The sequence below is a fragment of the Trachypithecus francoisi genome, unplaced genomic scaffold (genome assembly GCF_009764315.1).
Source record: "Trachypithecus francoisi isolate TF-2019V2 unplaced genomic scaffold, Tfra_2.0 Lachesis_group2, whole genome shotgun sequence".
Taxonomy (NCBI): Eukaryota; Metazoa; Chordata; class Mammalia; order Primates; family Cercopithecidae; genus Trachypithecus; species Trachypithecus francoisi.
The window spans coordinates 110,467,562-110,494,086 of NW_022681465.1; the positions used below are offsets into that span (position 1 = coordinate 110,467,562).

General features: G+C 50.8%; 1 protein-coding gene across 2 annotated transcripts in view; it reads left to right on the forward strand.

The window, feature by feature from the left end:
- LMAN2 (lectin, mannose binding 2) overlaps nucleotides 1–26,525 on the forward strand; it is a 37,135-nt gene that overhangs the window by 9,439 nt on the left and 1,171 nt on the right. Inside the window, exons 3-8 of one of the 2 annotated variants that reach the window (XM_033180040.1) lie at nucleotides 5,164–5,281; nucleotides 5,994–6,073; nucleotides 6,254–6,415; nucleotides 6,527–6,641; nucleotides 9,201–9,320; nucleotides 11,666–12,365. In XM_033180040.1, coding sequence (XP_033035931.1) covers nucleotides 5,164–5,281; nucleotides 5,994–6,073; nucleotides 6,254–6,415; nucleotides 6,527–6,641; nucleotides 9,201–9,320; nucleotides 11,666–11,826 — 756 coding nt within the window. In that variant the 3' untranslated portion in view covers nucleotides 11,827–12,365. Of the gene's footprint in view, nucleotides 1–5,163; nucleotides 5,282–5,993; nucleotides 6,074–6,253; nucleotides 6,416–6,526; nucleotides 6,642–9,200; nucleotides 9,321–11,665; nucleotides 12,366–26,525 lie in introns of those variants that run through there. The other variant, XM_033180041.1, reaches the window with a different exon arrangement.

A 26,525-nucleotide genomic window follows, 5' to 3' on the forward strand; every position in this document is an offset into this window, starting at 1 on the left:
TCTGTCTCAAAAAAAACAAAAAAAAAAGAAACCCTAAAAACTTGACCAAGAAAAATCCAACTCAAAAACACACAATAGACATGAATAGACATTTCTCCAGAGAAGACATACAAATGGTCACTAAGTATAACAAAATGCTCAACATCATTAGCCATTAGGGAAATGCAAATAGGCGCCCGTCACCACGCCCAGCTAACTTTTTTTTTTTTTTTTTAAGTAGAGACAGGGTTTCACCATGTTAGCCAGGACGGTCTCGATCTCCTGGCCTCATGATCCACTCGCCTTGGCCTCCCAAAGTGTTGGGATTACAGGCGTGAGCCACTGTGCCTGGCCTAGGGTTTCTTTATATATTCTAGATACTAATCCTTTATCAGATGTGTGATTTGCAAATATTTTCTCCCATTCTGTGGGTTGTCTTTTCACTCTTTTGGTCATGTTCTTTGATGTACAAAAGTTTTTAGTTTTGGTGAAGTCCAATTTATCTTTTTTTTTTTTTTTTTGTCTGTGCTTTTGGTGCTATATCCAAGAAATCATTACTAAATCCAGTGTCAGGAACATTTTTCCCTAGATTTTCTTCTAAGAGTTTTGATGGGTTTTTTTGTTTGTTTATTGTTTTTTGAGGCAAGATCTCATTTTGTTGCCCAGGCTGGAGTGCCGTGGCATGAACATGGCTCAAAGCTGCAGCCTTGACCTCTCCAGCTCAAGTGATCCTCCTGCCTCAACCCCACAAGTAGCTGGGACTACACGCATGTGCAGTCAGGCCCAGCTGATTTTTGTGTTTTTTTGTAGAGATGAGTTTTCACCATGTTACCTGGGCTAGTCTTGAACTTCTGAGCTCTGGTGATCCACCTGCCTCAGCCTCCCAAAGTGTTTCAGATTACAGGTATGAGCCACTGCAACTGGCCAGGTTTTAGCTCTTAAGTTTAGATCTCTGATCCTTTATATACTTTTTTTTTTTATAGAGGTGGGGTCTTGCTATGTTGCCCAGGCTGATCTTGAACTCCTTGGCTCAGCAAGCCTCCCGTGATGGCCTTCCAAGGTGCTGGGACTATAGGTATGAGCCACTGCACCTGGCCTCTTTACTTTTCAAATTAAACTCTCTATTTTGACATAATTATAAATTCACATGCAGTTATAGGAAATAATACAGAGATCCTAGGTGCCCTTAGGTTTTGTTTTTTTATTTAGCATTTAGTCCATTTACATTTAATGAAATAGTGATACATTTGGGTTTAATCTGCTATCTTACTCTTTATATTCAAATTGTCTATTCTCTGTTCATTTTTCTCTCTACTTTTAGGTTAATTTTTATTATCCTGTTTTTCCTCTTCTATCAGCTTGAAAGTTATATGCTCTTTTCTCAATTTTAAGTGGTCACCCTAGAATTTAAAGTAGGCATTCGTGTTTTACCAAAATCTAATGATAATATATACTTTACCTTCTTCCTGGACAGTGCAAGGATCCTAACACAATTTAACTCCATTTATTGTTGTCATTTATTTTAATTGTTTCTGTTTTAAATCACACAACCCATTGTTTTATGTAGTCAGATATTTAGATTTTCACCCTTATAGTCACTGTATTTGTTGTTCTTCATTCCTTCTGGAATCTGACTTTACATCTGGAGGGGGATCATTTTCTTTCTCCCTAAAGAATGAAAGCATGAGTCTGCTAATGAATTCTTTTGGTTTTTGTTTGTTTGTCTCAAAATATCTTTTTTTTTTTTTGAGACGGAGTCTTGCTTTGTCACCCAGGCTAGAGTGCAGTGGTGCGATCTTGGCTCACTACAAGCTCTGCCTCTTGGGTTCACGCCATTCTCCTGCCTCAGCCTCCCAAGTAGCTGGGACTGCAGGCGTCCGACACCACACCCAGCTAATTTTTGTTGTAATTTTTAGTAGAGATGGGATTTCACCATATTAGCCAGGATGGACTCGATCTCCTGACCTTGTGATCCGCCCGCCTCGGCCTCCCAAAGTGCTGGGATTACAGGCATGAGCCACTGCGCCTGGCCTTCATTCTTGAAGGATGCGTTTGCTGAGTATAGAATCCCATGCTGTCTGTTACCTTCCTGTATCTCCAAACATATCATTCATCTGCCTTCTTGCTCCCACTGTTTCCGTTGTGAAGCCAGGTATCAGGCTAATTATTGCTCCTTTGAGGGTCATCTCTTTTTTCCCTCTGGTTGCTTTTTCTTTAAGATTATTATTATTATTTTTTATGGTGGGGTGCGGTGGCTCACGCCTGTAATCCCAGCACTTTCAGAGGCTGAGACGGGCGGATCACCTCAGGTCGGGAGTTCAAGACCAGCCTGACCAACATGGAGAAATCCCGTCTCTACTAAATATACAAAATCAGCTGGGCGTGGTGGCGCATGCCTGTAATCCCACCTTCTCGGGAGGCTGAGGCAGGAGAATCACTTGAACCTGGGAGGCAGAGGTTGTGGTGAGCTGAGATCACTCCATTGCACTGCAGCCTAGGCAACAAGAGCGAAACTCCATCTCAAAAAAAAAAAGGCCAGGCGCGGTGGCTCATGAGCCTGTAATCCCAGCACTTTAGGAGGCTGAGGTGGGCAGATCACAATGTCAGGAGATCGAGACCATCCTGGCTAACACGGTGAAACCCTGTCTCTACTAAAAATACAAAAAAATTAGCCAGGTGTCGTGGTGGGCACCTGTAGTCCCGGCTGCTCGGGAGGCTGAGGCGGGAGAATGGCGTGAACCCGGGAGGAGGAGCTTGCAGTGCGCCGCGTTTGAGACAGAGTCTCACTGTGTCGCCCAGGCTGGAGTGCAGTGGTGCAGTCTCGGCTCACTGCAACCTCCACCTCCCGAGTTCAAGCAGTTCTCCCACCTCAGCCTCCCAAGTAGCTGGGATTACAGGCACGCACCACCACGCCTGGCTAGTTTTTGTATTTTTAGTAGAGACGGGGTTTCACCATGTTGGCCAGGCTGGTCTCAACCTCAAGTGATCCACCTGCTTTGGCCTCCCAAAGTGCTGGGATTATAGGTGTGAGTCACTGCACCTGGCCAAGATGATCTGTTTTTAGGGGGAACAATAGACACTCCAGACTAACTAGATGGGGGAGGACGTGGTTTGAAAAACTACCTATTGGGTAATGTTCTCTCTGCCTGGGTGCAGTATACCCATGTAGCCTGCGCATGGAGCCCCGTATCTAAAATAAAAGTTGAAATTGAAAAGAAAGAAAAAATGCTTTTGTGGCACAAGTTCTCAGGATTGCCTAGGGCTGTGCCATGGGGAAGAAAATTAGAAAAAAATACTTTCATGTTAAAAAACTGTTTTTATTGTTTGTTTCCTCTATCCCTCCCTTCTTTTTTTGTGCCTAACTATGGTTTTCTTTTTAGTCATCTCCTTTGGTTTGTAGGACTTTTAAAGTTTGTGGCATGTCTTTGAATCAGCTTTAGTAAGTGCTTAGACATCTTCAAATATTCTTTTGCCCTAATCTCTTACATTTTACTTGGGAATCCCAATTATATGAGTCTTAGTCTCTCTCACTGTTTCCTCCATCTCTTACCCACAAGTCTATGTCTTCCATTCTTTTGTGCTCTCGGGGACTCGGCCTAGGTTTTGTTATCTGGGGTTCCCGGTGCCCAGAGTGGGAGCAGTGAGTCTGGCATCAGTGAATGAATGAATCATATTGCTCACGCTGGGATACAGTGTGTTTTTATTTTTTATTTTTTTGTGATCCCAGAAGTAATGTGTTTATTGTACGTTATTCAAACATGGTAAACAGTCGCCATAATCCCCCTCCCAGAATTACCCATCATTAATACTGCTTCATGTTTCTTTACTCCTGTGTTCATTTCTCTTCATCCTCATCTGCATTGGACGTTAATGGTCTTTTTCACAGTTGCCCATCTGACAGGTCAGCATCTTGTTTGGGTTTGGCTTTCTGATGGGTGTTTAATCACTTGCTTACATACCCATCTGCAGATTTCCTGAAAGTGGATACTTGTGGCCGGGCGCGGTGGCTCAAGCCTGTAATCCCAGCACTTTGGGAGGCCGAGACGGGTGGATCACGAGGTTAGGAGATCGAGACCATCCTGGCTAACCCGGTGAAACCCCGTCTCTACTAAAAAATACAAAAAACTAGCCGGGCGAGGTGGTGGGCGCCTGTAGTCCCAGCTACTTGGGAGGCTGAGGCAGGAGAATGGCATGAACCCGGGAGGCGGAGCTTGCAGTGAGCCGAGATCCCGCCACTGCACTCCAGCCCTGGCGACAGAGCGAGACTCTGTCTCAAAAAAAAAAAAAAAAGTGGATACTTGTCACCGTGTGTGTTGACACCTTAGTTTTCACAAGCGACTTCCTGATGGGGAAGGCCAGGCTTTCTCCCTTGCCGTAGGCAGCGCCCATCCCTGCCCCAGCTCACACGGTGCTGCCCTTGAGCCCCAGAGCACGACCCTGACCAGCTCTCATCCCCAGCGCTGGTACCACACTTAGGCTGGGCTGGGGAGCTGAACTGGTGGAGGGCTGGGTTTTGGACTCAGCCCGACCTGGGCTGGAGGCCCAGCAGCACTGACCTGGCCTGATTTTCCTCACTTGGGAAGGCTGGTTAGCAGGGTAGGCAGCGGGTGTGGGTGACCAGAAAGGGGCTGGTTCAATTTATGTGAAAGGCCTGCAGGCCTCGGGAAGTACCGAAGGCAGAGCAGAGCTCTCGGAGTCAGAAAGCCCTGGGCGTGAATCAGACAGTCCACTGAGCTGCTGTGGACAAGTTGTTACACCTCTGAATTTGTTTTCCTGTAAAATATGTCGCTCAAATAGGAGTAGTAACCTCTGTACAAGGTTCCAGGGCAAGAGCAGCGGGGATGGAGAGGAAATGGCTGGTGAGTTTGGCCGGTAACGAGGGTGAACGGTGTGGCGGCCACCTGCTCAGGAGCAGCCTGGGGCCTGCTGGTGGGGTCTGGGCCTCAGGCAGCCTCGGGACACTGGCCTCCCCCACCTCACCTGGTGCCCAGCAGTCTCTTCCCTTCACACTGAGAACATTTAGGGGTCTGTGGTCAGTGGCACTTGTGGCCCTGTGCCAAGGAGTGCCCAGTCTTCACTGGGGAGGGAAGAGAGGTCTGTGGGGCAGGGGCCGTGCCGGGGTTGCCTCCAGCTTGCTGGAGGGCCCTGGGGAGCTCTGAGCAGCCGGTTCTGCTCTCCCTCCAGCCCTGCTTCCTCAAGGACTGGGAAATGCACGTCCACTTCAAAGTCCACGGCACAGGGAAGAAGAACCTCCATGGAGACGGCATCGCCTTGTGGTACACCCGGGACCGCCTCATGCCAGGTGGGCCGGTGCTTGCTCGGGTGGCCCCTGTGGGGCCCCAGGCCGGGGGTGGGCACGGGCATGGCTGCTGGCCCCCCAGGGAGGTGGCGTGGGGCTGCCTGTGGCTCGTGGGGCTCAGCGTCTCCTCTCCCGTTAGGAAAGTGCTGCTCCCGTGGATAAAGTCCTGCGCCTCCGGAAGGAGCCTGGCTCTGGAAGGAAGGCTGCTGAGGGAGAGAGCAGCTGGGTCCTGCAGCTCAGCCCTACACCCTCGTTGGCCTGGTGTTACCATTCAAAACAGTCACTGTTGTAAAAAAGCCAAAACATGAAGACTGTGTGGCTGTGACTGCGTGTGGCCCACAGGCCCTGAGGTGTTTCCTCAGTGGCCCTCCACAGTGTTTGCTGCCCCTGGTGTGGAGGATAGAGCCTCCTGAGTATGGCTGTCTCCTGTGGCTCACTGTTTTTTGTAAGCCAGGCACCCCCTTGACACCTGACATCTACCTCAGTCCCCTCACAGTTCAACCTTCAGACTTGAGTCCTCTGTGTCACATGCCTAGACTCCCTACTTCTGGGGAGAAAGCCTCAGCTTTCTCCTTTCACCATCCCTTCTCTCTCGGTGGATGGCCATTGAGTTGGGCTCTCTTGCTCCCACCCACGTTGGCATTGCTTGCCTTTCAGGTACCCATGGGACAGCTCCCGTTTCTCCCATTGTGAGAGCATCTCCTTGTAATTCTAGGGCCTGTATTTGGAAGCAAAGATAACTTCCACGGCTTAGCCATCTTCCTAGACACCTACCCCAATGATGAGACCACGGAGGTAGGCCCCGCTGTCTCCTGCTGAGCAGGAGAGGAAGGACTGGGCAGTTGGCTAGAGGAGGGGGCCCTGGGACTTCTGTGGTCCCGGCACGAGAGGAGCCTCCAGGGATTGGGGTGGCGGGTGCCCCTGCTCGCCCCACAGGCCGGGCTGCTTGTGGAGTAACCGGTGTCTTGGTCCCAGCGCGTGTTCCCGTACATCTCGGTGATGGTGAACAATGGCTCCCTGTCCTACGACCACAGCAAGGATGGGCGCTGGACCGAGCTGGCGGGCTGCACGGCTGACTTCCGCAACCGTGATCACGACACCTTTCTGGCTGTGCGCTACTCCCGGGGCCGTCTGACGGTGAGCCGGCTGGGCGGTGGGGGTGGCAGCTGATGGGCCTGTGCCGATCCCACAGAGGCTCAGGGGGTCAGGCTGCTGTCCTGCGAGGTGCTTAGCGTGCTGACCACGCAGGTGATGACAGACCTGGAGGACAAGAACGAGTGGAAGAACTGCATTGACATCACGGGAGTGCGCCTGCCCACCGGCTACTACTTCGGGGCCTCCGCCGGCACCGGCGACCTGTCTGGTGAGTGGGCCGGGCCAGGCATTGGTTCTCAGCCCGACTCACCCTGAGGGACTGGGAGCTTTCCATGCAGTTGATCACCTGCCTTCGTGTGGTTTCTGGACTCACCTGACTGTGGTTCCTCCTCTTCCTTTCATCTGTAAATGGCCTGTCCGGGCCTCAGTCCTTGAACAGTCCCTTGGCAACCTTCCCCATCAACAGGAGGCAATGGGTCAATTAGATTTGGGTGATGTAGATTCCCAGATTTATCTCCAGCTCAGACCGCTCCAGACCTGCTCAGCCCTTGTGCCCACAGCTGAGGCCACGTCTTGCCCATCGGGGTGTCAGTGGCACCTCTGCCCCTCTGTTTGCTTGCTGTCTTTCCGGACCCTTTTTTCTCTCACATGGCACCTCTAGTCCATCAACAGTCCCTGTGGCTTTATTTTCACAGCATGTCCCACCGCTTCCCACCCCTCCCTGACTACCTGGAGGCTTCAGGCCACCAGTATCTCTCACCGGAGCCTCCCAAGTGATTCCCTCCTTCACCAGCCCCCAACAGTCTCCCCTGAGCACAGCAGCTAAGTAATTGCCTTAAGCTGGTGTGAGGCCTCCTGCTGCTCTGGTCAGAGCTCTGCAGGGGGCACCAGGGCCAGGGCCTCTGTGCCAGCCCTGCCACCTCTGGCTCCTCGCTCACTGCTCCCCCTGCCTACTGTGGCTTCCTGGATGCGCCTGTGCCCTCCTGCCCCAGCTGTTTCACCCTTGTCTCCGAGGGCCTTGCTCAGATGTCACCTCCTCAGCACGGCCTTCCCTGATTCCCTTGTGGAACGTCGCTCCCCCTCCTGTAGTCCCCAACCCAGTCCCCATCACCTTTGCCGGCTTTATTTTTCTTCATAGTATTTACCATCTTTGAATCTACCGAGTAATTAATGTTATTGTCTCTGGCTCTCCTGCTCAATTGTAAGCTCTATAAATGGCTCTTGTTTGGCCCAGGGCAGGTCTCGGTGAGCACTGGGGTGCCTCTAACCTGCTCAGGCCTCACTGGTCACCAGGCCATGGTGGCCCTTGGCTGTGGTTCTCGGTCTCTCTTTGGGTCCCTGAGCAGGTGCCAGGCCCAGGGCCAGCTCCTGCCCAGAACTGGCAGCTGACACAGGGGACCTGACATGGGTGGTTTATCCTCAGGATGATCCATTCCAGGGCCTGTAGTCTGCCCACTGCCCAGGAGCCTCCCTCTCAGCAGAGAAGTGCTTGGGTCCACTCAGACCCCAGAACATCCATTGTTTGGGGGTTTTTCAGTCATATGCCCAGCAGAGGAGAGAAAGGTCTAGTAAGCACCCCTCCTGTCTTTCATAATTTCCAGCTCGTGCCTGGCTGGGTCTCCTCCTCCCACGGTTGCCTGGAACTTCGTCAGACTGTTTCAGCACTTGTCTTCAGAGGGTTCTCGATAGGAGCAGAGCAGCACCAGGGCTGTGGCCTGTGGCAGCTCTCACAGCTGTTGGGAGAGCCCAGCACAGAGTGGAAGAGGCGCCATGAGGGGAGCCATGTCTGACCTCTGGTCAGGGGTCATCAGTGCCAGGCACCTTACGGGTGATGTCACCTGATATATTTTTAGGCAGATAGCTGTCTCGCTCCCTTTTTACTCAACCATTGGGAGTTTGAGAACTGAAGGAATTTTTCCTGAGATACGAGCAGGAAGCAGCAGAGCCCAGACGGGAACTGGGGCCTGACTCCAGGGCCGGTCCTTGTCCTGCAGGGCCATTCGCTGTCTCCGAGGGCTTTGCATGTTCAGCTGTCACACTGCGCGCCTGGCCGAGCTCTTGCTCAGTAGGTCCTCCCTTGGCTTCAGAGATTCCTACTCCCTTAAACAAGGCCTTTCCTCAGATTCCAGTCCCAGGCTGACCAGGACCCACGTGTTGACTTTGAGCCTCAGCCTCCTTATCTCCACAATGGAGTGATCCGTCAGTGTCAAGCCCAAGCTCTTTCCTGCCCATGCCATTGGACAGCACCTTTCCACAGTCTCCTCAGGCACAGCCGCTGGCCTCCGTTAGGCTCAGGCCCTTAGCTGGTTGCCGAGTTGTTCCCCTGCAGCCTGTATGTGAGTCTCTGTGACAATGTCTGGTGGCTCCTGCCCTTGGGAGGCTCAGGCTTCTCAGCCAGTCACACAGTGACTGCTGGTCCTTCCCGGGTCTGTTTTTGACCACGTACTCTGCAGGCAAGCCATCTTCTGTGTAGTGTAGACGTTCTCATGTACTTGCCATGGCAACCACACAGATGGAGATCATCACTTCTTTACATGTGAGGACACTGAGCCTCAAAGAGGGCATCAGACCCCAGGATTTAGACCCAGATGATTCTGCTTGTAAAGCCCTTACTGTTTTCTCTTCACTCTGCCGCCTCTCAGTTTTTTATTGCTGGGGACTGGAGGGAGCTGGGAAGAAAACAGGCTCTAGATGGGCAGGGCAGCCCTCTCCCCGGGGGCCTGGCAGGTTTACTGGTTGTGGCAGCAGCTTCCCTTAGGGGAGGGGCTTGGGCCACATGTCCTGAGGCTGGCCTCCAGGCTGTCACAGGTTTATTCTTGTCCTACAGACAATCATGACATCATCTCCATGAAGCTGTTCCAGCTGATGGTGGAGCACACGCCCGACGAGGAGAGCATCGACTGGACCAAGATCGAGCCCAGCGTCAACTTCCTCAAGTCGCCCAAAGGTGCGTGTGCACAGCCCCGCCCCGCCTGGGCCTGGGCGGCCTGACCCGGAATGGGGTGAAGCCAGCCTGGCGATCTTGTGGTCCAGTTGTGGTTGTGGTGATTGTGGTCTGGGCTCTTGAATCAACCCTGTCCTGGCAAGCGACACTGGCTGGCCCTGTCCGAGCTCCTAGAGTATTGGGCTTGGATTGTGTCAGCTCTGGCAAGTTTTTGAGTAAATGAATGAGGTGAAAGAGAAGTCTGCAGAGAGTCAGTCCCTGAGGACATCCTAGCCACGTGAGTGCTGTGGCAGCAAGCAGTGGCTGATCAGCAAACGTGTGAGTGGTGAGCCGGCATCCTCCCTCCCTAGGCGCTGGGGCGGTGGCCAGCAGAGCCAGGGGGCTGGGTATGTTGGCCCCCCTGTGCCTTCTGTGAGCCACCTGGAAGGAGGTCGTGCTGCTGGCCAAGGGGTGGAATCCTTAGCTAGAAGGAGGGATAAGGCAGGATTGGAAATGGGGTTTCTACAAAACCCAAAGCTTGGGTTCTTCCCATGGCACTAATTAGCTACCCCTTTCCTCACAGAGTGAACATTGTGGTTGGAGGAATGAGGCACCTGTGTGTGGAGAAGTCCACCCTAAGAACCACAGATGCGTGCCTGGGGGTCCAGCCAGTGACGCAAGTGTGCGCGCGCGGGCTCTGTCCTAGCCCAGCCCTGGGTCCCCATGCCGCATGGGCCAGTTTGGCTGCATCTTTCTGCTTTTCAGGAGAAGCTAGGATCCAGTGTTTTATGTGACAATTCACTTTTTTTTTTTCTTTTTTGGAGGGGACAGAGTCTCGCTCTGTTGCCCAGGCTGGAGTGCAGTGGTGCAATCTTGGCTCACTGCAAGCTCCATCTCCCGGGTTCATGCCATTCTCCTGCCTCAGCTTTCTGAGGAGCTGGGACTACAGGTGCCTGCCACCACGCCTGGCTAATTTTTTTGTATTTTTAGTAGAGACGGGGTTTCACTGTGTTAGCTAGGATGGTCTTGATCCCTTGACCTTGTGATCCTCCCATCTTGACCTCCCAAAGTGCTGGGATTACAGGTGTGAGCCACGGTGTGCAGCCAACAATTCACTTTTTAAAGATTCAGGTTATTTTGAAATGTTTCGGGGGCCACACAAACCTTGCTGCAGCCTTTGGTCAGAGGGCTGCCAGCCGCTGGGTGCTTTCAGAGGTGGCATCTGCCTTGCCCACCCAGCATCCCGGGCAGCTGGCAAGGCAGGATGAACTCGTTTTTAGATTCAGTCCATTTGTTCCTTCGGATGTGATCAAAGCTGCCCTCTGTGCCTAGCTATGGGCTGCGTGCTGGAGACACGGAGATCAGGCAGGCCCTGCCCCTGGGGCTCATTCTAGGGGCCGAGGCAGACAAGGAGACGGAGCCGTGGGAGCCCCGAGGCTGAGTGGCTTTCTGGGGAAGCGCCATCCCTAGGGACCTCCAGTTCAGTCAGTGACTGCTGCTGTTGGTGTGTAGAGCAGAGGTTGGGGTGAGAGTGGTCAGCAGGCCTGCTGGTGGCAGCTTGTGCAGGAAGGGAGGATGGAGGTTGGCTTGTGGCTGGCAAGAGGGCGGCATGTGCACTGCTGAAAGGCAGGGCCTGGGCCTGAGGCCTGGGTGTGAGGATGCCTGAGGAGACTGCACAGTGTGGAGTCCAGGGGCCGCAGTCAGGGAGGGAGGCAGAGTGGCAGAAACAGGGCCCAGCCGGACCCCAGCTCCTCCGCACACAGCCTGGAGAGCTTGGGAGAGTCAATGTCTTCTCTCAGCCTGTACAAGGGAGCGCACCAGAGGGCCCATCCCAGGATGGTCAGGACCTGTGAGGACCCTGTGTGGAGGAGAGAGGCTGTGGGCTGGGGTGGAGTGTGGGACTCGGGTCCTGGGAGACCCTCCATGGGGGCTGCCGAGAGTATCCAGCTGTGGGCTGGGGGAGCCTGTGACCAGGGCCATGTTGCTCCAGGTAGGGCCCTCAGACCACAGTGTGGGGGTGGGGCTTGGAAAAGCAGCCTCCTGGGCCTCCCCTTATCCAGAGTTGGACTTGGGGGAGCCCAGGACTCTGGTTTTAACCAGCTTCCTGCAGCAGAAGGCAGCCCAGGCCTGAGCCGCTGGGGTCCCGGGTCCCTGTGGGCTTGGTCCTCTCTCTGCCCCGCCCTACCCTGGGGACTGCAGAGCTGGCTGGGATGGGCTTCACCTGACCTCTGCCCCTCCCCAGTGAGGGGAGTGAGTGCAACCGGCCTGTGCACCGTGGCCTGCTGTCCTGTTCCATCCCCACTGCCGTCCTGCAGGCCCCTGTTCCCCGGCCCGCGCCGCTGTTTCAGCTCCCGTTTCTTCTCCCTCAGACAACGTGGACGACCCCACGGGGAACTTCCGCAGCGGGCCCCTGACAGGGTGGCGGGTGTTCCTGCTGCTGCTGTGCGCTCTCCTGGGCATTGTCGTCTGCGCCGTGGTGGGGGCCGTGGTGTTCCAGAAGCGGCAGGAGCGGAACAAGCGCTTCTACTGAGTAGCACCACCAGCGGGGCCTGCGCCAGCGGGGCCTGGGCCCAGGAGTCAATGTGAACTTTTTTTTTTACTGGGATTATAGAAGAACAAGATGACCTTATTTCTTAACCGTTTCAAATAAATGATTAAAGTATTTTCTTACATTTTGCTTCTTGCCCAGCAGGAACAGGTGGCAGAGCTGAGGCTCAGGGTCTGGCACCCCTGCAGCTGGAGACGGAGGCTCTCCTGGGGCTGGCGTCTCAGTGCAGGGGTCTGTGCCTAGAGCTGGGCTGCAGCCCCTGCAGGCAGCTGTTGAACACTGGAGGGTCCCCTGGACCACACTGGGGTGGGCTCCTGAGGACGTGGGGAAGTGATTTTGTTTTGTGGTGTGTGGCACGTGTGGCAGCAGATGAAGCCTGAACTGGGAAACCCAGGCCTTCCTGTTCACCCTGAGCTGCTTGCTGAGACAGATGCTCAAGCAAGCCTGCAGGGGTGGTGTGGGGGGGCCGAGTGTGACTGTTTGCTCAATAAAGTGAAATACCCAACCTCAGCCGTGTGACTGGCCTGGGGGCTTGCTTTGCTTTCTTTTCTCATGACTTCTAGCCCACCAGTGCTGTAGAGCTTTCAGTTCGTCCGCTCTGGCCTGCAGAGTCCCAGGAGGATGGATGGGTTGCCCTCTTTCCCAGCTGGGGACACACAGCTCTCAGAGGTCAAGGACAACTTGCCCAGTGTCACCTGGCAAGTGATGCTTTGGGGATGGGGCCCTGTGCTGTCGCCCACATGCTCTGGGCCTCTGGGTGAAAGGATGGGTGGCAAGGGTCACCATGTGGAGGCTTGGCTGGGCAGGCGGGTACATTGACGGGGAACTCCGGGGGGCTCTGGGATGATGTGCAAGGGGCTGGTAGGGGCAGGAGGAGGGTGGGGTGGTTGTGGCAGTCCGTCTGGGACACCTCGGGGGACAAAGATGGTAACGGGGAGTGGAGGAAAGGCAGCAGCTGAAAGCATGGCACCGTCCCTGGCAGCTTCCATAGTCATCGCCCCTAGCTGTGGCCTGCTGCTGCCAGCCAGTTCTCGCACTGTGGAGCAGCACGTCTTGTCCCATCCTAAGCCACCCATCTGGCTCTGATCCCGACTCTAGCCCTCCTTGGGGACCTTGCTGAGCCGATGATCTTGTCTTCCTCGTCTCCTTCCCACTCACCGTTCAGTTGCATTTGAATCTACCACCTTAAAAGCAAAAGCTAGCCTGCCCTCCCTGCGGTAGCCAGGCTTTTAGTAATTAACACTATCAAATAGATTCTCATTGCAAAAAATATAAAGGGACACAAGTGAGAGTCAGGATTTTACTTCTGTCCCTCATTCTCCAGAGCTCTTCACCGGTCCACTGTCACCCGCCTCTCGTGTCCTCTGTCTCCTCCTTCAGCAGGTTAGATGAGAGATTCCACACAGTGACTGAGAGGTTCGAGTTTGTGCTTCCTTCACAGGTTTGGGAGCCTGTTCATGAAGCCTGAAGAGTAATCATGATCCTCCTTATTGAAGTATTTAATTAACACTTTTCCCAAAACAGTTCCTTTCCTTGAAAAGGTGGCAGATCGTGTGTTTATGGTAGGCCCTGCTTCGGAGCGATTGAGGCACATGAACTCATGTCATCCGCAAGGCTCACCCCTCAGGTGCTGGAGGGCTTTTAGACCAGGTGTCTAGGGCCAAGGCCGAGAGCTTGGAGCTCTCCACGGCTGCTACAATCACACCATCAGCACCACACTCACCAGACTTGACCTTTAACTTTTGGCTCTAACTTGGTCTTCACCGAGTTCCTGAATTATTAGGCAAATTAGTGTCCTATACTAGATGTTTCTCAACCTTGGCTGCATAGCGAAGTTCCCTGGAGAACTGAAAAGAGCCTGCCTTGTTCTCCAGTTCTGGCTGAGTAAGTCAGATGGAGCTGGGACAAGGGCAGTTTCAAAAGCCCCGGCAGTGGTTTTTTTTTTTTTTTTTTGAGACGGAGTCTCTCTCTGTTGCCCAGGCTGGAGTGCAGTGGCCGGATCTCAGCTCACTGCAAGCTCCGCCTCCCGGGTTTACGCCATTCTCCTGCCTCAGCCTCCGGAGTAGCTGGGACTACAGGTACCCGCCACCTCGCCCGGCTAGGTTTTTTTTTGTATTTTTTTTAGTAGAGACGGGGTTTCACCATGTTAGCCAGGATGGTCTCGATCTCCTGACCTCGTGATCCGCCCATCTCAGCCTCCCAAAGACCGGCAGTGGTTTTAACAAGTACCCAAGCTTGAGCACGAGACAGCGTTGGGCCTCATGCTGTGACAGTAGGTGTTAAAGTGATCATGCCGGTCTCTACTTGGCTGTCACGGTGGGCACCCCTTTCCATTGGAACGTAGCCTTGTTGCACCCAAGAAAAGTTGATTGTTTCAAAATTCATACCTAGAGGTACTTCCCTAGAATGGTCCATGTGTATTCTTACATCCGCATTTCACACCCGCAGGACTGTGATGCCATAATCTGTGTTTTTGCCATGTGTGTTTAAAAATTTGAGGTATTTCATCATACAAAAGTTAAATGTGAATGTGTGGCTATGGACCTGCCATGTGACGTGAGAAACAGAGTATCACTGACACACTTGGATCCCTTTGTCTCTCCCTGCCAAAGGTGGTTGCTACAGAATCTGACTTTTTATGTCTTAAAATTTTTACCACAGGGGTATGTATCTCTACATACATTGTATTGTTTTGAATTTCTGAAGACTGTAAGTGGTGCATGGACGTATTCCTCAACTTTTGCAATTCAGTGTTGTTGGTGAGTCTTTGATGTGGCTCAAGATGGGTATTTCTCGCTGTGAGGTATGAACAGACTCCAGTTTCTCCATTCTGCTACTGACTGGAGGTGGTTTAGGGCTCTTGCTCTGCAACATGATGCTGCTCTAAGCACTCCTGGATGTGTCTTATTTATTTATTTATTTTTGAGACAGAGTCTTAAACTGTTGCCCAGGCTGGAGTGCAGTGGCACAATCTTGGCTCACTGCAGCCTCCGCCTCCTGGGTTCAAGCGATTCTCCTGCCTCAGCCTCCTGAGTAGCTGGGACTACAGGTGTGCGCCACCATGCCCAGATAATTTTTGTATTTTTAGTAGAGAAAGGGTTTTGCCATGTTGGCCAGGCTGGTCTCGAACTCCTGACCTCATGTGATCTGCCCGCCTCAGCTTCCCAAAGTGCTGGGATTACAGGTGTGCGCTGCCATGCCCAGCCCATTTTTAGTTTTACTAGAGGGCGCCTCGCTGCTCTCCAAATAGGGCCATCACCACAGTGGGGTGGCACCTGCAGAGATCCCCTCTGCCGCTCTGCACCTGATGTAGTCAGACCTTTCCATTTTTGACAGGTGGATGCAAAAGCTTTTGTTTGTTTCTCTGCTAGCCCTGTTGGTATCTGTGTGTTTATTGGCATCTGTGTTTCTGCGTGGTGGTTTACTCTGGGCCCTTTCTTACGGACGTGTGGGAGTTCCTGTGTAGGGCTCCTCTGCTGATACGCCTTGTGCATACCTTCCAGTGTGCCTGGGGGTTTTGCTTTTTAATGACATCGTTTGATATACAGTCTACAATTTAGTGTCATTTCATAATCTATTCTAAAGATTTTGTTTTTGCTTAAAAGCTTTAAAATTTTGCTTTTCAAATTTGGCATTTTATCGAAGTGGAGTTAAGTTTGTGTGGGGTGTGATGTAGGGAATCCATTTTTTCCTTTGTCTCCAGCCAGTTCCAGCACCATTTACCGACCCCTGGGTCCTTCTGCACCCTCTGAGGCCCACACTCTGGTGGCCACACCACATCCACTCCTAACCCTGCCCCTCAGCTTCCTCCCCTCTAGGGCTGGAAGGCTGTATACTTGACTGAGCTCCCAGCTCCTTCCAGCTAGGGCGGCCGTGTGCCCACTGCAGCTGGTCAGGTGCCCGAGCCTGCCGATGAGGGCCTCCGGTTGCTCTGGTTTTCCCCACGTGAGGAGATCAAACAGCAACTGGTGTGGCCAGGCCCGCCCCGTCTTCCTGTCCGGAATGTGGAAGGGACCCCCGGCATGCAGAACCCCCTGTGTGACCACGAAGGCCAAGTGGAGCACCCGGAGCTTGGTGGAGGGAGAGTCCTTGGCATGGCTGAGGTGCTGCTCAGCCTGGACTGCCAGCTGCTGGGGTTTTATGTTAAAACAAAAAAAATGCCTATTTGTTCAAACTACTGTGAGTCATGTTTGCTGCTCTCTTGTGGCTAAAAGCAGCCCTGCCTCTGTCCCCTCTGCGTGGTGAGTTTTCTGACATGTGTAGGTCTGCTCCAGACTGCCGTGGATGGTCACAGTCCATTCTGTACCTCACACGGCTTTAGGCACTGGGGATACAACAGAGGACAAAAGGGACAAAGATCTCTGTCCCCATGGAGCTCATAGTCTAGAGGAGAGATCAGGTGAAATAAATCAAGTATGTTAGATAATGCTTACGTTGGTTTCCTAGGGCTGCCGTAAAGGACCACAAACTGAGGGGCTTGAACAACAGAAAGTGATTGGCTCTCAGTTCTAGAGGCTGAAAGTCTCAAGTCAAGGTGTTGGCAGAGCTGCGCTGTCTGATGGCTGTAGGGGAGAGCCCCTCCCTTCCTCTTCCAGGCTTCTGGCCGTTCTCAGCAGACCTGGGAGTTCCTTGGCTTGTAGACACATCACTCCAGTCTCCAATTCCATCATAACATGGCCATCTTCAGATCACCTTTCCTCTATATGTCTCCGTATCTCCAGTTTTTCTTTTCTTTTCTTTTCTCTCTCTCTCTCTGTCTCTCTCTCCTCTTTTCTTTCTTTCTTTCTTTCTCTCTCTCTCTTCTTTCTTTCCTTTCTTTCTTTCCTTTCTTTCCTTCCTTCCTTCTTTCTTTCTTTCTTTCTTTCTTTCTTTCTTTCTTTCTTTCTTTCTTCTTTCTTCTTTCTTCTTTCTTCTTTCTTTCTTTTCTTTCTTTTCTTTTCGAGATGGGGTCTTGTCATGCTGCCCAGGCTGATCTTGGAACTCCTGGGCTCAAGCGATCCACCTGCCTTGGCTTCCCAAAGTGCTGGGATTACAGACATGAGTTACTGCGCCCGGCCCAAATTTTCTGTTTTTTGTTTTTCAAGATGGAGTCTTGCTCTGTCCCCTAGGCTGGAGTGCAGTGACCTGATCTGAGCTCACTGCAACCTACACCTCCTGGGTTCAAGCAATTCTGCCTCAGCCTCCTGAGTAGCTGGGATTACAGGTGTGCACCACGATGCCCGGCTAATTTTTGTATATTTAGTAGAGATGGTGTTTTACCATGTTGGCCAGGCTGGTTTCGAACTCCTGACCTCATGATCCGCCCATCTCGGTCTCCCAAAGTGCTGGGATAACAGGCATGAGCCACCGCGCCTGGCCCCAAATTCTGAGTTTTTATAAGGACACAAGTCCTTATAAAAATTAGTCCCCCCTGCCCCCAACAATGACTTCATCTTAATTTAGTAAATTTGCATAGAACCTATTTCCAAATAAAGTCACATTCTCAGGAGCTGGAGATTAGGACCTCAGCATCTCTCTCTGGGGGAACAGAATTCAACCCCTAACAGTAGTTGAGAAGAAATAAATTAATGAAAGGCGATAAGAAGCGGTGGGTGGAGAAGGGAAAGGCTTGTGATCTGGCCAGCAGACTGCAAGAAACAAGGGGGTGAGAATCACTGAGCAGCACACCTAAGATTTGTGTATTTTTCCATATGTAATATTTCAGTCAACTTTATATGCATTTCAAAAAGGCAGCTTTATTGTAAGAATCTCACAATGTTTGGCATTTCTTGATTTCTGTCAACAACGTTGATAATGCATATGTGCACTAAACTCTCTCCCGTGGTTTTAGCATACTTCACTCCAGTTTTCTTTTTCTTTTTTCTTTTTTTTTTTTGAGACGGAGTCTCGCTTCATCTCCCAGGCTGGAGTGCAGTGGCCTGATCTCGGCTCACTGCAACCTCTGACTCCTGGGTTCAAGCAATTTTTTGCCTCAGCGTCCCGAGTAGCTGGGATTACAGGCATCACCATGCTTGGCTCATTTTGTTTTTTTTTTTTTTTTTTTTTTGAGATGGAGTCTCACTCTCACCCAGGCTGGAGTGCAGTGGCACAATCTTGGCTCACTGCAAGCTCCACCTCCTGGGTTCTCGCCATTCTCCTGCCTCAGCCTCCCGAGTAGCTGGGACCACAGGCGCCTGCCACCACGCCCGGCTAATTTTTTGTATTTTTAGTAGAGATGGGGTTTCACCGTGTTAGCCAGGATGGTCTCGATCTCCTGACCTCGTGATCTGTCTGCTGCGGCCTCCCGAAGTGCTGGGATTACAGGCGTGAGCCACCGTGCCTGGCCATTTTGTATTTTTAGTAGAGACGGGGTTTCTCCATGTTGGTCAGGCTGGTCTCGAACTCCTGACCTCAGGTGATCCACCTGCCTTGGCCTCACAAAGTGCTGGAATTACAGGCGTGAGCCACCACGCCTGGCGTAAGTTTTAAAACTTTTGTAGAAACAGGGTCTCACTATGTTGCCCAGGTTCAAGCAATCCTGAAGTGCTGGGATTACAGGCATGAGTGGCTGTGTCCAGCCTTTTCTCTTTCTTTTTTTTTTTTTTTGAGACAGAGTCTTGCTCTGTCGCCCAGGCTGGAGCGCAGTGGCACAGTCTAAGCTCACTGCAACTTCTGCCTCAGCCTCCTGAGTAGCTGGGACTACAGGTGTGTGCCACCACACCCGGCTAATTTTTGTATTTTTTTTTTTTTTTTGAGACGGAGTCTCGCTCTGTTGCCGGGACTGGAGTGCAGTGGCCGGATCTCAGCTCACTGCAAGCTCCGCCTCCCGGGTTTACGCCATTCTCCTGCCTCAGCCTCCCGAGTAGCTGGGACTACAGGCGCCCGCCATCTCGCCCGGCTAGTTTTTGTATTTTTAGTAGAGACAGGGTTTCACCACGTTGGCCAGGCTGGTCTCAAACCCCTGACCTTGTGATGCACTTGCCTCAGCCTCCCAAAGTGGTGGGATTACAGGCGTGAGCCACCCACCTGGCCTCTTTTCTTTCTTTAACTTTTTTCCACATGTTCTGATCCAGGCTCCTTTTCCAAATTAAAAGTGTATATTTAAACATTCCATCTTAGACAGTGTGATAGTCATGAGGTCATAGAAGAAGTTAAGAGGAAAGTTAATCTATAGTGAAGATCAAGGTGAAGAGGAAAAGCATCTTTTCTGGAGCCCTCGTCTTTCGCAACATTTTACAAAACAACGTAGGTAAAGAAAAGGCTCATCTGTAATCAGAGGAACAAAGGTTACAGCTGCCTCGGGTACAGCTGCCTACCACATGACTCAGGCCCCATGATCACATTCCTTTTGTAGCAGGAACAGCCGCAGACAAAACTCCTCAGACACCGAGTTAAAGAAGGAAGGGGTTTATTCGGCCGGGGGCATCGGTAAGACTCCTGTCTCAAGAGCCGAGCTCCCCAAGTGAGCGATTCCTGTCCCTTTTAAGGACTCACACCTCTAAGGGGGTCCGCGTGAGAGGGTCGTGATTGATCGAGCAAGCCGGGGGTACGTGGCTGGGGGCTGCATGCACCGGTAATTAGATCAGAACAAAATGAGACAGGGATTTTCACAGTGCTTCTCTATACAATGTCTGTAATCTATAGATAACATAACCGATTAGGTCAGGGGTCGATCTTTAACTACCAGGCCCAGGGTGTGGCACTGGGCTGTCTGCCTGTGGATTTCATTTCTGCCTTTTAGTTTTTGTTTTTATTTTTTAGACTGGGTTTCGCTCTTGTTGCCCAGGCTGGAGTGCAGTGGCGTGATCTTGGCTCAGCACAACCTCCACCTCCCGGGTTCAAGCGATTCTCCTGCCTCAGCCTTCCTGAGTAGCTGGGATTGTAGGCATGCGCTACCACGCCCAGCTAATTTTGTATTTTTAGTAGAGATGGGGTTTCTCCATGTTGGTCAGGCTGCTCTCGAACTTCCGACCTCAGATGATCTGCCTGCCTCGGCCTCCCAAAGTGCTGGGATTACAGGCGTGAGCCACCGTGCCCGGCTGTGCCTTTTAGTTTTTACTTCTTTCTTTGGAGGCAGAAATTAGGCATAAGAAGATATGAGGGGTGGTCTCCTCCCTTACTTTAAGGCTCAAAGTAATTTAAAGTTCCAACACCATGGATTCTGAATTACTTATTTTTGTAGACCCTTGCGAATGCACCCACAGGCAGCAGGCTGCTGGGCACACAGCCATCTGGGGAGTGGAGCTCCACTGTCACTGGGCCCACTCACACTGGGGACAGCATTTACATGGGAGAGAAGTCAGCCACTGTGTATGCATTGTTTCAGGTTTTCTTTTGCTCACAGCCAAACCTAATCTTATACAAGTGGGAAGTTGTGATCAGAGGAAGAATCTAGTCTGTGGGAGCATTAAATGGTTAAGTTAGCAAATTGAGGAGAAACATCACAGGTTATTTATTTATTTAGAGACAGGGTCTGGCTCTGTCACCCAGGCTGGTGTGTAGTGGTGTGGTCTTGACTCACTGCAACCTCTGGCTCCTGGGTTCGAGTGATCCTTCCACCTCGGCCTCCTGAACAGCTGGGACTACAGGTGCATACCACCATGCCCAGCTAGTTTTTGGTGTTTTTTTTTTTTGTTTTTGTTTGTTTGTTTTTTGAGATGGAGTCTTACTCTGTTGCCCAGGCTCGAGTGCAGTGGTGCAGTCTCACCTCACTGCAACCTCTGCCTCCCAGGTTCAAGCGATGCTTCTGTGTCAGCCCCCTGAGAAGCTGGGATTACAGGCCCACGCCACCATGCCCGGCTAATTTTTGTATTTTTAGTAGGGACAGGGTTTCAGCATGTTGGCCAGGCTGGTCTCGAACTTCTGACCTCAGGTGATCCGCCCGTCTCAGCCTCCCAAAGTGCTGATATTATAGGCGTGAGCCACTGCACCCGGCCCTAGCTTTTGTATTTTTTATAGACATGGGGTTTCACCATGTTGCCCAGGCTGGTCTTGAACTCCTGAGCTCAAGCAATTCCTCCCACCTCGGCCTCCCAAAGTGCAAAGATTCTAGGTGTGAGCCATTGCATCTGGCCAACAGATCAGTCAAGGTAGGAGGGAGCAGATCTTGTGGAGAGAGAAGGCGTCAGGAGGGAACCAGGCAAACCCTGGATTGACTTGTGTGAAGTCAGGTAGTGAAGATGACCAGTATGTAATAAACTGGTGACTCTGGGCCACGTGCCATGCACTGGCACATCCTCATCATCACAGCTGATCTTGGGCACTGCTGCTTGGTAGAAATCTCCAGAAATCTGGGATCCGGGACCTGGATTCTCTTAGTATGCTGTAGGGGCCATTATATATAGACTGTCCTCACCATCATCCTGAAGGAGTAGAACAGGAAATCAACAGAATTTATTTGGAATTTTGGTTCCAAACTGCTGTTAATTAAAAAAAAAGTGCAATCTCCTGCTTTCCTGGTCTCTTAACTCCCTGAGTCTTATATCGCAGGTCTTTTGCACTTTCTGATTTTGAGGTACAGCTCCTTTAGAAACTCTCCTATAGATGGTTTCAAGGTTGCCATGGTTTGTGTGCCCCCTCCAAAACTCACGTTGAAATTTCATCTCCAGTGTGGCAGTACTGAGAGGGGAGCCTTTAAGAGGTGATTGGATCATGAGGGCTTTGCCCTCAAGAGATTAATCCATTCATGGAGCAATGGCTTCATGGGTTAGTGGATTAATGGGTTATCATGGGAGGAGAACCAGTGGCTTCACGAGAAGAGGAAGAGACCTGAACTAGCACGTGAGCATGCTCAGCCCCCAGCCTATGATGCCCTGTGCCACCTCCAGACTCTGCAGAGTCCCCACCAGCAAGAAGGCCTCACCAGAGGCAGCCCCTCAACCTTGGACTTTCCAGCCTCCAGAATTACGAGATATTCCTTTTCTTTATAAATGACTGTTTCAGGTATTCAGAAAACAGACTAAGGCTGGGTGCGGTGGCTCAGGCCTGTAATCCCAGCGCTTTGGGAGGCTGAAGTGGGAGGACTGCTTGAGCTCAGGAGTTCGAGACCAGCCTGGGCAACGTTGTGAGACCCTCTCTACAAAAAAAAAAGAAATTAGCTGAGTGTGGTGCAACTCAGGAGGCTGAGGCACAAGAATTGCCTGAGCCTGGGAGGTTGAGGCTGCAGTGAGCTACGATCATGCCACTACACTCTCGCCTGGAATTTTTTTTTTCTTTTTTTGAGACAGAGTCTCGTTCTATCGCCCAGGCTGGAGTGTAGTGGTGCAATCTTGGCTCACTTCAAGCTCCGCCTCCCAGGTTTAAGCAATTCTCCTGCCTCAGTCTCCTGAGTAGCTGGGATTACAGGTGCACGCCACCACACCCGGCTAATTTTTTTTTTGTATTTTCAGTAGAGATGGGGCTTCACCATGTTGGTCAGGCTGGCCTTGAACTCCTGACCTTGTGATCCGCCCACCTTGGCCTCCCAGAGTGTTGGGATTACAGGCATGAGCCACCATGCCTGGCCTTTTTTTTCTTTTTGAGATGGAGCCTTGCTCTGTCACCTAGGTTGGAGTGCAGTAGCACGATCTCGGCTCCCTGGCAACTTCCACCTCCGGGGTTCAAGCGAGTCTCCAGCCTCAGCCTCCTGAGTAGCTGGGACTACATGCCTGTGCCACCACACCCGGCTAATTTTTTGTATTTGTAGTAGAGATGGGGGGGGTGGTTTCACCATGTTGGCCAGGATGGTTTTGAACTGCTGACCTCAGATGATCCGCCTGCCTCAGCCTCCCATAGTGCTGGGATTACAGATGTGAGCCACCGTGCCCTGCTGAGGATCTTTGCATCAGTGCTCAGTAAGGAACACTGGCCTGTAGTTTTCTCGTAGTGTCTTCATCTAGCTTTGGTACTGGGGTAAAGCTGGCCTCACACAATGAGGAAGTTTTCCCTTCTCTTCAAGCTTTTGGAAAAGTTTGAGGATTCGTATTCTTCAAATGTTTGGTATAATTTACTAGTGAAGGTGTCAGGTCCAGGGGTTTTCTTTGTCAAGAAATATTTGATTACCAATTCAGTCTCCATAATAATCATAGGTCTATTCAGAATTTCTGTTTCTTTGTGGTATCATCTTGGTAGGTTTTATGTTTCTAGCAATTTGTCCATGTCATCTAGGTTATCCAATTTGTTGGGATACAGTTGTTCATAGTACCCTCTTATAATCCTTTTCATTTGCACAGAATGGGTAGTAATGTTCCTACTTTCATTTCTGATTTTAGTAATTTGAGTCTTCTTATCTTTTCCTAGTCCATCTAGCTAAAGGTTTGTCAATTTTGTTGATCTTTTCAAATAACCAGCTTTTGGTTTCATTAATTTTTTGTTTCTCTGTTCTCTATTTCATTGATCTCTGCTCTAATCTTTATTATTTCCTTTTTTCTGCTATCTTTGTGTTTAGTTCTTTTTCTAGTTCCTTAAGTTCTTTTTTTTTTTTTTTTTGAGACGGAGTCTCGCTCTGTCGCCCAGGCTGGAGTACAGTGGTGCGATCTCGGCTCACTGCAAGCTCCGCCTCCCGGGTTCACACCATTCTCCTGCCTCAGCCTCCCAAGTAACTGGGACTACAGGTGCCTGCCACCACACCAGGCTAATTGTTTGTATTTTTAGTAGAGACGGGGTTTCACCATGTTAGCCAGGATGGTCTCGATCTTCTGACCTTGTGATCAGCCTGCCTGGGCCTCCCAAAGTGCTGGGATTACAGGCGTGAGCCACTGCGCCAGGCCTAGTTCCTTAAGTTTTTAAATTGGGTTGTTAATTTGAGATGTTGGTTTTTTTTTCCCCCTCTTACCATCATTCCCAAGAAATACAAAAATAAACACAATCATACAGAGAATGAAGCACTGTAAAAGTAAAACGATGAAGAGTAAATATGAAATACATTGCACAAGAGGGTTAAGATCAAAATACCAGAAATATAAATTATATCAATAAGTGTAAATAAACTAATGTAACAAAACATTTTATCAGGCCAGGCGCAGTGGCTCACTCCTGTAATCCCAGCACTTTGGGAGGCCGAGGTGGGTGAATCACCTGAGGTCGGGAGTTTGAGACCAGCCTGGCCAACATGGTGAAACCCCGTCTCTACTAAAAATACACAAAATTAGCTGGTCGTGGTGGCGTGTGCCTGTAATCCCAGCTACTTGGGAGGCTGAGATAGGAGAATCCCTTGAACCAGGGAGGCGGAGGTTGCAGTGAGCCGAGACTGCACCACTGTACTCCAGCCTGGCGACAGAGCAAGACTCTGTCTCAAAAAAACCAAAAACAAACAAAAAATATATATATAAAACTGTATATAATTACATGTAATTAATATAACAACAAAATTTACATAGACAATTGTATGTAATTCCTGTGTATGTGAGATATATATTATGTGTGTATGTGACTGAGGAAGCCAAGCTCATAGGCCTGCGGAGTGGACTGTTTCCTCGGAGACCAGGTGTGCTGTTGGAAACGTGAGGAGAGAAGCAGCAGTTAGAACACCTGGAGACATGGATGTGGAATTTTTAGTTGACATAAAGGACTCAGTATAGGGGTTGATAACAAAATTGATTCACCAAATTCATTGAAGAAGATCAACTAATTTGAAGATCAGACCAAAGATCAGAGGACCTTGAGAGGAAAGAGAGAAATGGAGATTTATAAAGAGGAGATTTTTAAAGAGAATGGACTGGGCGCGGTGGCTCACACCTGTACTCCCAGCACTTTGGGAGGCCGAGGCAGGTGGATCACGAGGTTGAGACTGAGACCATCTTGGCCAACATGGTGAAACCCCGTCTCTACTAAAAATACAAAAAATTAGCTTGGCGTGGTGGCGGGCGCCTGTAGTCCCAGCTATGGGAGGCTGGGGCAGGAGAATGGCTTGAACCTGAGAGGCAGAGGTTGCAGTGAGCCGAGATCGTGCCACTGCACTCCAGCCTGCTGACAGAATGAAACTCTATCTAAAAAAAATTAAATAAAAATGTAAAAAATACAAAATTAGCCGGGCATGGTGGTGCATGCCTGTAGTCCCAGCTACTCGGGAGGCTGAGGCAGGAGAATCACTTGAACCTGGCAAGCAGAGGTTGCAGTGAGCCGAGATCGACTCAGCCTGGGCGACAGAGCAGGAGTCCATCTCAAAAAAAAAAAAAAAAAAGGAGAATATAAATGGAAATCAGCAACCAAAAGATAGCTGAAAAAGTCCTTTGTATCTGGAAACTAAAAACATACTACCAAATAACATTTGGACTTAAGAATAAATCATAATAAAAGCCCCACACTAAAAGAGGGAAGTTGCAGGACCTGGCTAAAACAGGAGAGGTTTGTGGCTTGAACAAGAACATTTGCAGGGTGCCCAGATCCCTTGAAGAGGACACCCTGTCACTGACAGTGGGAATGGCCTGTGCTACACGAGCAGGCGTTCAGGTGGAGTACTCTTCCCATACTCCAGAGAACAGGCTGAAACTTTTGACTTAGCAAAGGCCAGAAGGAAAAGGGGAAGTGGTTTATCAAGTGCCTGCTGGAACATATAACATCCCAGACACTGGGTACCTACCTGCATACAAGTGGCTGACGCGGTTGGCCCTGCTGCTTGCCAGTGCTGCCTGGACAGTGGGTTGGACTCATCCCATGACGCTAGCAGGTAGTTGTTCTTGTTGTCTTCGGAAGGACCTTTTCTTTTCTTTTCTTTTTTGAGACAGAGTTTCACTCTTGTTGCCCAGGCTGGAGTGCAATGGTACAATCTCAGCTCACTGGAACCTCCGCCTCCCAGGTTCAAGCGATTCTTCTCCCTCAGCCTCCCGAGTAGCTGGGATTACAGGCACATACCACCACGCCTGGCTAATTTTGTATTTCTAGTAGAGACGGGGTTTCTCCATGTTGGCCAGGTTGGTCTCGAACTCCTGACCTCAGGTGATCCACCCACCTCGGCGTCCCAAAGTGCTGGAATTACAGGTGTGAGACACTGTGCCTGGCCTGATAAAATGTTTTGTTACTGAATTTTAGAAATGATGGATGCAACTCCCAAGGAGTTAGTTCACTGGACGGATAAGGAAATACAAAGTAACAAGAAACAAGCTAAATATACCATCTTATTGTTCTCTGTAGCAGGAATGAAGGCAAAATATAGTGATAGGGCAGATCCTGAGACTGGCCCAAGCTTGGATTGTGGCTATTCCCAGGGCCACTTTTGAGGGGAAAAATTATGCTGAAACAATAGTGAAGATGGTTAGAATGATCACAAGAGAATGGGGAAAACAAAGGGAAGAGTCAAGATACTTATCCCAGCAGGATGGCAGTCTTTAAATGGTTCTTTTTTTTTTTTTTTTTTTTTTGAGACGGAGTCTCGCTCTGTCACCCAGGCTGGAGTGCAGTGGCCGGATCTCAGCTCACTGCAAGCTCTGCCTCCCGGGTTCACGCCATTCTCCTGCCTCAGCCTCCCGAGCAGCTGGGACTACAGGCGCCCGCCACCTCGCCCAGCTAGTTTTTTTTTGGATTTTTTAGTAGAGACGGGGTTTCACCGTGTTAGCCAGGATGGTCTCGATCTCCTGACCTCGTGATCCGCCCGTCTTGGCCTCCCAAAGTGCTGGGATTACAGGCTTGAGCCACCGCGCCCGGCCTTAAATGGTTCTTATGAAATGGGCTGTATAAAGTAGACATTGATGGGGTCAAAACAAAGGTCATACTCCAACACCCTTGGA